Raw genomic sequence first — 12,452 nt, 5'->3', positions numbered from 1 at the left:
GACCACATGTTCATTAAAAAATAGAGCAAGGCAGTATACAACACACACAATTACAATAATTGGTTTGGTTAAATACATCTTGAGTATTTTCCACTGTCACTCTGGCTACCTAGCCAGTCATTGCATCACCCTAGGTTTTTCAGAAAACCAATGAGCCTGAGTTCTACCCATGAAACAGGGTGCTTGGCAGTGGTTGTGTCAATGCTAAAGGCATTTCCTATTCTGGAGGTCAGCCACAACAGCCATATTGGTAGGAGAATCCCCAGAACACTCAGGAGTCCATCAGGAACAATTATTCACCAACGGTGGTACATCATAATGGGCTCTCCAAGACCTTTTCAGCCAGTGACTTGTCCATGCCAGTGGTGTTATTTCAACCCTACACCCTTACACAGAACAAGCAACCACCAAGATTGTGTCCTGCAGAATGTGTAGGACTAGATATTGAGGACTAGATATTGAGGATAGGTCAGTGGTTCTTATGGAGACCATGACATCCTGGCCTACTAAGCAAATTGCTGAAAAATCAAGTGCTTTCTCCGTGTACCTTGGGTTCTTTCTCCAAATCAGAACAAAATGTGCGGATGAGACATTCATTCAAGAAGCTACCCAGCCCAACACAGCAATCAACTAATGAGTGTGTGTCCCTCCAGTGTCTTTTACATACTTTCTTACTTAGTTATTTTTGTCCCTCTCCTTAGGAAATGATGGCTGGATGTGTGGTGTATTATCATCATGCACAGATGGGTCTGAAAAGAACAATTAAGGGCTCTATATATGACTTTTCTTTCACATCTTGACTTGCTAAAGTGCATTATAAAATACAGATGCTTTAGCCAAAACAATATTAAGCCATTGCTAGTTTTAATGCTCACCTAGATTCTGAATACTTTTGCTGCTCTTGAAATATTCAGAATTAAGACAGTTATTGATCTGGGCATTTCGTGAGACAAAAAATATCAAACCTCTGTTTCTAACAGTGCTGAGTCATTTCTTTGTAAATTGCTTTTGGGGTTATTTGTTATATTCACTGATTTTTATTTTTATGCCTTCATACATAATATATGTTCCACTTTTAACTGCATTCTGAGGAAATGTAGCTGAAAATGAAAATTTTCCTTCTGTGCACTCGACCACATCATCACTTATTTTATTCATTAATACAACAACAAACTAATCCCAAGTATAGGTACACCTATCTGGCAGAGATTATAGGTGCAATTCAAAGAAAACTAAAGCTGATACACAGTCATCAGATTTTCATTGCTGCTTGACAGGGGACTTTATGATTCACCTATGAGCATCTGAATGCAACTGTTCTGTGGGTTTGCAGGTATGGAGCAGTGGCGGCTGGAACATTATGTGCCCTTACCACTCTGTCCCAGCAGCTGGAGAATGAAAATGCTGTTGACGTTTTCCAGGTGGCAAAGATGATCAATCTGATGAGGCCTGGAGTATTTACAGACATTGTAAGTCTTTAAAAAGGAGATAAAATCTATGCACATGTTTGGCATACTGTCCCATGCCCCTGTGCCCGTGAAGTCAGAAAGCTAAAAGACTCCTCTTCCACATACAGTCATAGAGTCTCCACCAGTTTTGCTGCCAGATATCCTGCACAACTAAGAACCACAGTGCAGCAATAAGCACCATCTTAGACCCTGACCTTTATTTATCTAGGGTCGGAATTCCCTTTCTTTCTTAAATCCAACAGAGTTTGTTCCAGGATGGAGACTATCCATGGAGTCAGTGCTACCATTCAGCTACTTTTTAACTTGTCATATTCCTGCAGGGTTTGGGGTTTTTAGACTATAGTTCATTACAGTTTTCACAATACTACAACAAAACAATGCAGTACCTTATTCGCTCTTTTCCCTCCCGGCTTCCCCATCAACCTCTGTCCCTATGCTCCTTTATTTACTTCAAAACATGTTCGTTTCTAATACGTAGTCGTTAAGTACGCTACACAGTGTTCAGACTTACATGCTCAGATAAGGGTTAGAATGAATGAGTGGCAGTGCTCTGCTTTGGTCCCAGATGAACATCTGTTAAATTAGAGATGTTTCCATCCCTGCATTGTGCCTGTAGGCTTCACAGGAAGCACAGGACTCTTTAGACTAGATCAGAGCAGAAAGGAGGTGCACGTAATATTAAAAGAAGGCGAGTAAACAAACCTTTATTGAAGATGTAGTTTGTGAGAGGTGACTGAAAAAAAATGAGGGTGATTCTATTGCAATAAGTGGGCGGGGGTCCAGCTGTAACGCACAACCAACAAAATTGATTGAAGAGGCAAGTCTTTTGGTTGAATCTGTGTTACTGCCCTTTGTAAATAGTTATTTGTAAATGTTCTCTTAACTTTGTAATTATTCAACAAATTGGCCGCATGACTTAATTTTGTTTCATTGGTACTGTACCTGGCTTTGGGATTATTTTCTAATGCAAGGTTGGTAACCATGTTTATATTGTGGGTTATCAGAGTATGGGAGAGCTACAAGATTAAAGGTGTCAGGCTAGGGCACAGCAAGCAATACTGATCCCCCCTAGAAAACGCAAGTTGAACATTTTTCTTCCTTGAATGTTAGGTTGTTTTAAATGTTCTGATCTTTCCATTCCAGGAGCAGTACCAATTTCTTTACAAAGCAATGCTAAGCCTGGTCAGCACTAAGGAAAACGGAAATGGCCCCATGGCACTGGACAAAAATGGTGCTGTTATGGCCAACGACGAATCAGATCCTGCAGAAAGCATGGAGTCTCTTGTCTAATTGGAATATTGAAAAGGCACTTAATTTGTGGAATTTCTGAAGACTGAGTAAACTTTTTTGAGGCCTTTTTTGCCAGACTCTAGGTTATACAATAACCCAATTACTTTTTTACACTGATAAAAGTTTTGATATTTATTTTTGCCATTTTATGTCTTAATGGTATCCTACTGAGCATTTGCACCTCTTGTTTATTTCACACAGTGAAACGCAATTTTATCTAGTTTGCACTATATGATCAGTGTTAACTGCCTATAAAGTTGTAATACAAAAACAAGCAAGCAAGCAAACCCTGATGTGACATTCCATGACAACAAACATGCTACTTTTTAGTTGAAATGCCATGAAGTTTTGTTAATTACTATGAGCCTTGACTCTAAAGTCTTGAATGCTAGACCAGAAGGGTTCTTTTTGTTTTACAAGAACAGTGCTGTACTCTAAACATACTCCAATGTTTATTAATTTTCATATAACTTTGGTAATCATTATAGGTCTTCTGTATTCCAGTAACATGGATGAGTGTTGTTTTTTTCCTTCTTGTTTGACAAAGTGGTGTGGTGATCACTAGCTACACTGAAGTGCAGTAGCATCCAGAGGTTGAATAGCTGGTCTGCATTGTTTGAATTGCTCCTCTCGGCTGCATGGAAGCCTAGGAATTGCTTTCCATGTCACATACTAAATTACATTCCCGAAACACTGAGCGACTCATATCTTGAGCTTTGACCTCAGTCTTTGGTTTTACAACTTCACTGATTCCCCAGATTTTCACAGTGGCGTTTCAGTATGGGAAAATATTTGATCATTTTACCACCACAGACAATTTAGTAATCAACAATATACTACCAGATCATTTTATTCCAAAAGCATTTAGGTCACAATTTTCCAATTAGTATTCACCATTTTAAACATATATTTCCGTCATTCTTCTGGAACAGGATTTCTATCTTGACAATATGTTGCAGGATGGCAAAAGGAATTTCTTAATTTCATAGCTGTTAGATGCCGTTTTTACAGGTGTGTAATTTTCATACTTTACTGCTAAAACGTACTGATCCATATTACTGGTGAAACAATCTAATAAAAAAAACTACCTATAAGATTACACTCTTCCTCCTTTTTTTTTTTTTTTGAACCAAATTAATTATTTAGCATACATCTCCTTAGTTCATTGATCCATTCCTATATATTATACATTATACTACACAGTCCCTGTTACTTCAGGCAGCCACTTAATCTATTTCCAACTTAAGAAAACCCATTTCCACTCATTAGCTTTACATTTAAGCCTCTGTTTTGAATAACTTAAAACTGCTCTGCTTTCCAAACCACTTTTCTGTGCAGCTCATTTAAGCATGGATGGTCCCCTTGCACTGCTTTTTATCTACACTGTAAGAATGGGGAAATGAATTAAATTCTGATGAGGTGCTTGGTTACATGGCCCATACCATCTGTGGTCATTGTAAATAAGCAGCGAATGCCCACAGGAGGAAGATTACAGAGTGGACCTTGCTAGTATAAAATTCAGTATAATTGGCAAACCGGTTTTAATGGCTAAAATGTATAACTTACATTATAGCTACCCAAATTACTTTATTGTGCTCTTGTGCTCTTGGTTTGTCCTTGAATCAGTTTAAAATGATCCCTTCTTGTCTGAATTTACTTTACTATGCCTCCAATTCAAAATAGTGAGAAGAATGTGCCTACATGTAAAAACAGGTTCCTGCCAGTTATATCTGCACTAGATGTCAAGGGTAGAAGTGGCTGTGTGTATGTATGAGGGAATCCAGGGTAAGCCAACAGAGACACTGGTCTACTTGTCATTAAGATGGTAAATTGAATAGTCCCCCAGGCAAAAAAGTCATGCCAATAGAAAATTAGATGTCAGGTTGAAGTGTTCTAGCTTAGTCTCCTCCTTGACATCTAGTTCTGCGTCTGCAGGGGATTTTCCCACCACAATAGTGTGAACCACACATTTGATAGGTTTGCTACCTTGGTGAGAATTCACTGTGTGCTAGGGCTTCATACCTTTACTAGCTCCTCTATTTAAAAAGCCACTGAAAATTCTTACATTTGGTAGAAACCAAAAGGTACCAGTTCTATATATATAGCCAAAACTGAGCCCCACTGAGTCTAATGGGACTTACTCCTTGGTATGCATATAGGATTGTAGCTTTAGGTAATTATTTGCATGCAACAGTCACTACTACAAATGTAAGAGTTGCTATGCAAATATTTGGTATTTGCAATGTACAGCCAGGCTAATACTGGTGCCTCAATACTGCAGGGCAGAACCACTTCTTTCTTTGAATGATGATTTCCAGCGCTTTCTCTACAAATGTATGGGAAAGTAAATTAGGGCATTAAATATTTATTCAAAGTAAAACGTACAAACATTTAGGAAACAGCTTATAATGTTGACAGAATGTCCTATTGTTTCATAGATTTCTTCAGCCATAGAAAAGAGAGAAATCTAGTCTGTGCCAGCCACACATTCAAAACACTTTACCACTAAACTTAAAATAATCTGGATGACCTTAACCCTTAAGTAGAAGAGTTTGAAGTGGTTTTTATTGACACAAGTTGATGCAGGTGTATTTGTCTCCTACTCTGACAGCAAACTAATTCAAGTATCATATGCTTAAACAAATGCCTATTTCTTTTTAATATTGTCTCCTAAAATGTAAAGGCCTCCTAAAAGGGTGTGAAAATAAATGTCCAGCAAAGCAGGAGAAACTATCCAGCGATGCAACAACTGCTCCGAAATTCATCCATGAAGCTGTTGTTTGTAATTGTTCGTAAACACACAATTAAGTGCCTCTCACACGTTGCTGCCCATTTTAAATTTGCAGTTGAAATTATTAATGTTGCATTAAAGAAAGTAGGGTCCAAAACCACAACAAGATCCTGGTGGTAATTGCATTGAGGAGCCTCCTCTGTTATGGAGATGGATGAGGCAGCACCCTCTTGCACATATCAGAACCATCCATGCACTCTAGAGCTGCTGGAAAAGGACTCCGGGTTCCGCGGTAAATAAACTACATTAAGTGAAGCTCACCAGAGAGGGACCTAAGTTGTCCACTGCATTGTGTAGGTTTAAGACTATCCAGAAGCTGCACTTCACTTTAAAAACCCATTTCAAGTTACACCATCTGTACTGCTTCTGCTTTGACCAAGAGGCACACTGCTTGCATTGGCATCAGGGACTGCAGTGCTTCCATTGCTGGCAATGGGCACTGCTTCAGGAAATTACAACTTTTGAGCATGAGACGAACTTTGATCACTTCACATCCAAAATTTTGTGGCAAGAAATGACTGGTTCAAAAAGTAAGAGGTGTGTGGTGTGTATGTATCCCGCCCCCCAGGTTTAGTTGGATTTGTTGGTAGCTTTTCATTTGAGTCTGAATTTGTGGAGGAGATACTACAGAGGGAAATGAATGTGTTTTGGCAAGACTGCCTGGCAGCACTTAAGCCAGTTCCTTAAAATGTGTACCAAGTTGTACAAGTGTGTTTTTCGGTGTGGATTTTAAGACAAAATTAGACCAGTATAGCTGAAGTTGGATTGTTTGCAAAGCCAATTCCATGTGAATTCCAGCTCTTCTTTAATATTTACAGGATTTTGTCCACAGGTGTATAACTCGATTTAATGATCAATTGCTTTGTTTTAATTAGTTCACATGGGAATCAGGGTGTATTCTTAATGCTGCAGTCAGCAGGTAAAGAGGGGGATAACAAGATATGTTTGGGGAGAAGGGTTTGATGTTTCATGTGAAGTTCAAGTTACAAAGTGTAAATTTGCTGTGACATGAAAAGCTGCAATTTTGAGTTTGCAGCTCTCATTTTGTTCTGAAACAATCCTATTGACATGAGCCCCAACTCAGAGGGCGCTTGGGCCACACTAGATGTGACATTGATTGCATGAATGCAATCAACATATTGTTTTTATTATGCAAATACCAACAACCAAGGAGAAACCTAAGCAGCCGTCAGACCTTATGGGGTGGGAAGGAGGAGTTCAACTTTTTCTCTCCCTGCCAAAGTCATATGAGCAGCAGTTGGCACAGCAGTTTATGAGAAGTTAATTTTTGTCAGAACCATGGGAAGGAGAGAGTTAAACACTCCATTCCCATCAACCCCTCCCAGGTTTAGACGTTATTTACTCTTCTCGTTGGCTGCAACAAAAATGTGCACATTATTTGTATTACTGCAATTAATTCAGTAGTTTGGCCCTTAATCAGGACTAACATCCCAGTGAATTATTTGGAACAAGTTAGTCATTTGTGTCCTATTTATGTTCTGCCTTTCTACCCTGCTCAAGGCAATGGGTCTTGCATCTGTTTATCCAAGGAATATTTGTAGTATTGCTTATCAGTGTAAGCTCTGAATTTATATTAACAGATCAGTGGGCTCAGCAGTCTAATGAAATACTGTCATTGGTCTTTTCTGTTAGACTCACATTGACTATACTTCACTGTTGAGGGGAGGATATCCTTCTGATGATACCTGAATTTTGATTAATTTATAAACATTAGTCATTTTCAATATTAGCATTTTGAAAGAAATGCACTTGTAAAAGACTGATGCTTGTATAACCTGTCTTTGCTAATGTGGTCTGGAAACAAAGAGAACATGGGATTGTAATATGGATACTCTGAAACAAATTGCCTCGTATGTTTGGGCCACGAAAATCAATGCGTATTTATGTATTGAACCCTCATCTAAAGGAAGGGTAGCGCCGTTGGCATTCCCAGTCTACAGCCTTAGTACTGCAAATACATGCTTTGCTTTGTACTTCTTGAGTATGATAGTTGATATGAAAAGTCACTTTGCATAGATTAAGTTCATCACACACGAATAGTGCAGGAGGTAAACCAAAACTTTTATTTTGAAACAAATTATCCTTTAGCATTTCAGTGTGTCTGATCAAACTCTGAGTGCAAACTATCGTGAGGCAAAAGATGTAGGTGCATGTAGGCACATGTGCACACCTCTGTGTAAGAAATACAGACTTTTAGGGTCCATTGTAGAGCTAGTGGAGTTGCAATCAGATGAGCAAGGTTTTAATTGAAAGATTCATTGGAACGCTACCAAAATGCTATCCCTTTTTAATGACATAGCACAATGACCTTGTTATAAGTATGATTTCTTGTAAACTGCTATTGTATTTTAAAGTAGAGATATCAATTTTACCAAAGAAACATAATACTAAATATTAGCAAAAATAATGGAAAAATTGAAGAAGAAGAAGAAATAAGGAAAGTATAGTTGCGTTGCAGGGCAATTGTATGCATATTTGGTTGGAAGTCAATCCCATTGTGTTCAATGGGGCTTAGTTCCAGGTAATGTGTGTATAGGATTGCACTGTTAATGACTTAGCAGTCATTCTCTCAAATTCATTCTCTTCTGCCACCCACTCCTGTGATACATGGTTATGTTCAAATAGTGCCAGTGAATTTTATATGAAGGGGAAATGCCTCATTGCTTATCCACTGCATTTCTTTTCTTTTTGAGATGTAATTCTCCATCCTTACATGTCAATTCTTGAGCTTTCTCTCTTGATTGTCATTATAAGTAATGCATACTACATTAGCTTTGCTTATTGTATGGGGAAGGCATGCAAAACAAACAGGGAGAGTACACAGAGAAACAAATGAAAAGACTTGGCCTCGACATTGTCTTAGCTGTTCAACTGTTTTTAGTATTTTTGTTAGATATTTGCAAAGGGAAGCCTTTTCTACAGAGGATAATTAATTTCAAGAAAAATGTCTTGAGTTTTAAGAATAAACATGTCTCCAGAAGAGGAGATAGTCAATTTTATAAAATGTCACAACTCTCCAACATTTGGGGTAGTGACCTTTCTTTCTTTTGTTAGAACCTTTGAAACTAGCAAGCAGCCATTGTTTCTAAAGAACTAAGTATTCATCTCTATCCATTATTTTCATTTCCTTCATTTTTAAATAGCAGAAATCATTAAAACTGTAAATATTTTGTTGCTTGAATAAGCATCTTCTGGGAACTTTGTATCTATGGTATATAATCATAGAATTTTATATTTTCATATAAAGCTAATTTTTTTCTAGTTTCAACTTCTTCATGGTTTTTTTTCCTTTTGTGGTGGATATGTGAATACATACTTTATGTGTATTGAAGTAGTGAAATGCCATCACATTCCAAAAAGAATTCAACACATGTTATTTCTTTGGGACAGTGATTGTTGATGCTGGATTTTCTTTAAATTCCATTGTCAGTGTGTGCAATAGGAATTAGACTTAACCAGTCACTGGATAAGTTTGTCTCATTGACCCATTGGGGAAATGTGGTGTTTGGTTTGGGGGGAGTTATTAATTTTTTTGTTTTCTGTTCTTCCTTTTTGTAACTTGAAGAATTTCCTTTTTGTTATGTTTTAAAAGTATATCAAATCATTCTATTATAGTGTTATTTAATATGTAAATTGTATTGCTATACATAAAATAAAGTATGGTTTTTGATGTATTTACAATAGTTGGTTGTTATTTTCACTATATTAATGTACACCATGGCTAACCTATGCCCCTTCTGTTTCAGTGCACCTACTCTAATGCTCAATCCAACCCTACATGTAAATTGAAACAGGCTTTTGTCCAAATGCAGCCTGAGAGAGAAACCTGCATGGAGATAGACCACAGTATGGTCACAAACTCTATACATCAGTCACAAGAGCCTGTTGTTGGATAGAGTGGTGGGGTATACCTTTTAAAATAAACAAGATCACATTGAATACTGATAAAAGGCACCCCGATGTGACCTCCATCCATAATTCACAGGCTGGAAAGATGAGGATACAGCATCCTTCCTTCTTTGTGAAGCAGACTAGGATATGTATCTCATCTCCTATTTTAGGGTATGAGTTGAACAGAACAATTTATTTAATGAGGCTTATTTGAGCCTTTACATTTGAAGAGAAAGATACTAAAAAAGCTCAGCTCCGCAGTCCCTGTTGCAGTTAAACTGCTGCACCATGGAATGAGGAATAGGGGTACATCCTTTGGACATTTGAGAGCTTAACTTGGTTCAAAACATCGACTGGCATACCTAGACAAAGCCGCTTTCTCGCAAAGCCTTTTTTTATGTCTATCGGGTGCAAGTATATTACCTGGGCATACAGAAGTGTTTGGAACACTGATGGGCAATCCACAGCCCTTCACTTCCTTTCAGCCCCCTCCCCACCAAGCCTGGAGAGAGAGAATGAACAGAATAGAATGAATGAATGAAGGGGAGACTGTGTGTGGATGATTTAATGCTTGTGTATACAGATGTGTGAGAGAAAAAAATGAAAGGAAGATGGGTAGATAAAGAACAGGAAGGGCAAAAAAAGAGAAGGGGTCACCCACCCATTTTTGCTTTGGTCACCAGCATGAGTATGTGGCCCTCAACTCTGAAAGTGTGGTCTACCTCTTGATTTAAAGGATATTGAGTTATTGATAAAATATTGGGTCTGGAGGGAGAAAATCCAGGTTCATCTTTTTGTTCACATATGAATATCCTTGGGTGGCCCATCAAGTCAAGATGTTCCAGGATACTCAACTTACCCAGTGTTTTGCAGGAAATATAAATAATATTCCATGCCATCACCAGTCTGTTTGCTTTCAATACATTTATGACATCAGCAACTCCAATGCTAATCCCCACTCTTAAGTCAAACCTAGCTTGTATCCAGCAACCAGCATAATTCACAGTAAGAAAATAGGCAACGGCTGTCATGCTTAACAAGTCAGGGAACCAACTGTCAGCAATGAATGTGGATGCACAGAAGTGAGCAACAACCAGCTCTTTGAAAAGCAATAATATATATTCCCCAATGTATGGGGCAAATAAAAATAAGCTGCTTATTTTATGCAAGAATTCACACATCTCATAGTTTAGTCTCAAAGTATGTTCCCACAATTCACTGGACATCATGCTGGCAATAATGAGTCCTGCTTGATCAGATGAAAAGCCCATCTGGTCCAGCATCCTGTTTTCACAATGGCCAGCAAAATGCCTATGGGAAGCCCACAAGCAGGACCTGAGTGCAACAGCACTCTCCCTACTTGTGATTTCTGGCAACCGGTCTTCAGAAGCATACTGCCTTTGGGATTGGAGGTACAACACTGCAATCATAGCTAGTAGCTACTGAGTGCCTTATCCTCCATGACTCTGTCTGATCCTCTTTTATTGCTATCCAGTAATAAGATAGAAGCTTAAAGTACTTCATTTAACAGTAGCTTGCTATGAGAAAAAATATGCTCATGCACTTCCCATGGGAGTTCTGCAGCAGGCATACATGTTCAGGGGCACCATCTGCATCAGCAATCATGGGACACTGAACTTGCAGGTCTCACTTTCTGAACTGAGGTAGCTAGTTATAAATCCAGACAACTGTGAAATACATGGTATCTTTGAAAGGACTGTGTAGAAAATAAATACCTAAAACTTTTTAATATTAAAGTCAGTGGGGCTGCTGCCCTGTTACTGCTGCTTCACGTGTAATTAGAAAAGCTACAGTATAATTAACTGTTCCCAACACTTCCCACTTGTGGCGATAAGGCTCAGTTAACTAACTAACTGCATCAGGAAATCCCAACATTGTAGGTAACAACAGCTAATGACTTTAAGATTCCAGACTCTTCTAATAGTCATATTTAATTATAAATAACCATGCCATTTGTATGCAGTGGGTTTAAATGTCATAAGCTGCTTCTTCAGGAAACTATTGACTTAGTTTAAAAAAAAAATCAATGCTGTTGTGTTAGGCAGCCAGCTCCTGACAATGTTTCCTGTGCTCAGATTAACTCAGTCTTTATTGATCACCCCTGGTTTATGTTTTGTCTTCGCTGCCAATCAATGGCCCTTGATGCTTCTGTGAATTAAAAAGGGAAGCATCAAGGCTTCCAGTCCCACCTGCCTTAATGGAAGCAGCTCCCACGACAATGGGGGATCATCAGAGAACTAAAAACAGGGATGATTGAGGATAAATCGTCCTTGCAAAAGGGCTTTACTTGCAGTTCATCTCGGTACCTGGTTCTCACTCCAGCATGGAATGTGGGAGGCAAAAGCACTCCACCTGGCGAAAATCCTCCAACACTGCCATTAAGAAGCAGAGGTTCTCAGTTTAATTGGATCTTTAATTGGCTTTAAAGTACCGGTGCATGATGGAAAAGGCTTACAACATACTGTTGAATATACCAGCTACATGGATCAAAGGTTTGAATTGAAATAAGATTTTCTTCAGCGTAAGGGTCGGTTGGGAAGAGGGAAGCCCATGGTTTGTTTATTCTAAGCTTCTTTTATATATTTATGATTCGGCAGCCATCTCCGGAATATAAGATAAAATTATATTTACAAGTGAGGAAGGGACGTTGGAGCAATATTGATATTAACAAGCAAAAATGGAAACTGTGGGATCTGAAATGAAGAAAGGAGGGGGGAAGCTCAAGTATGACTGTTTAGGAAAGACAGAGTAATTCCCCTCACTTCTGTTTAAAAACAACAGAAAAAAGAGACTGAGATTTGTGGTTGCTACTGACGGAATGTAATTTAAGTTTAATTGGGCCATAAATCTCTTGCTGGAAAGAAAAGAATTTGGGGGCTGTGATAAGACCGCTGCAGAGATTCTGGGAGTTGGAAAGGAGTATTAAATCTTCAGCATGTTCAAAAACTGCCCACCTTTTCCTAGGCTGA

General features: G+C 38.5%; 2 protein-coding genes across 30 annotated transcripts in view; one reads left to right on the top strand and one right to left on the bottom strand.

Annotated features, from left to right (window-relative positions):
- The window catches only part of PTPRG (protein tyrosine phosphatase receptor type G), a 542,845-nt gene extending 533,600 nt beyond the window's left edge, over nt 1–9,245 (top strand). For all 6 annotated transcript variants that reach the window (XM_080995611.1, XM_080995608.1, XM_080995607.1 and 3 more), the window contains exons 28-29: nt 1,334–1,469; nt 2,613–9,245. In XM_080995611.1, coding sequence (XP_080851737.1) covers nt 1,334–1,469; nt 2,613–2,759 — 283 coding nt within the window. In that variant the 3' untranslated portion in view covers nt 2,760–9,245. The remainder of the gene's footprint in view (nt 1–1,333; nt 1,470–2,612) is intronic.
- Nucleotides 1–12,452, bottom strand: part of LOC308471644 (uncharacterized protein) — an 88,264-nt gene that overhangs the window by 66,082 nt on the left and 9,730 nt on the right. For 3 of the 24 annotated variants that reach the window (XR_013983006.1, XR_013983022.1, XR_013983023.1), the window contains exon 3: nt 676–749. The exons of 20 other annotated variants lie outside the window; for them this stretch is intronic. The gene's annotated coding sequence lies outside the window, so the exon portion shown is untranslated. Of the gene's footprint in view, nt 1–675; nt 750–9,008; nt 11,856–12,452 lie in introns of those variants that run through there. One more of the 24 variants, XR_013983024.1, reaches the window with a different exon arrangement.

The sequence above is a fragment of the Podarcis pityusensis genome, assembly GCF_964106645.2.
Source record: "Podarcis pityusensis genome assembly, chromosome: 2".
NCBI classification, from domain to species: domain Eukaryota; kingdom Metazoa; phylum Chordata; class Lepidosauria; order Squamata; family Lacertidae; genus Podarcis; species Podarcis pityusensis.
The sequence above is the reverse complement of the archived record's forward strand: the minus strand, read 5'-3'. Positions and strand labels throughout refer to the sequence as shown.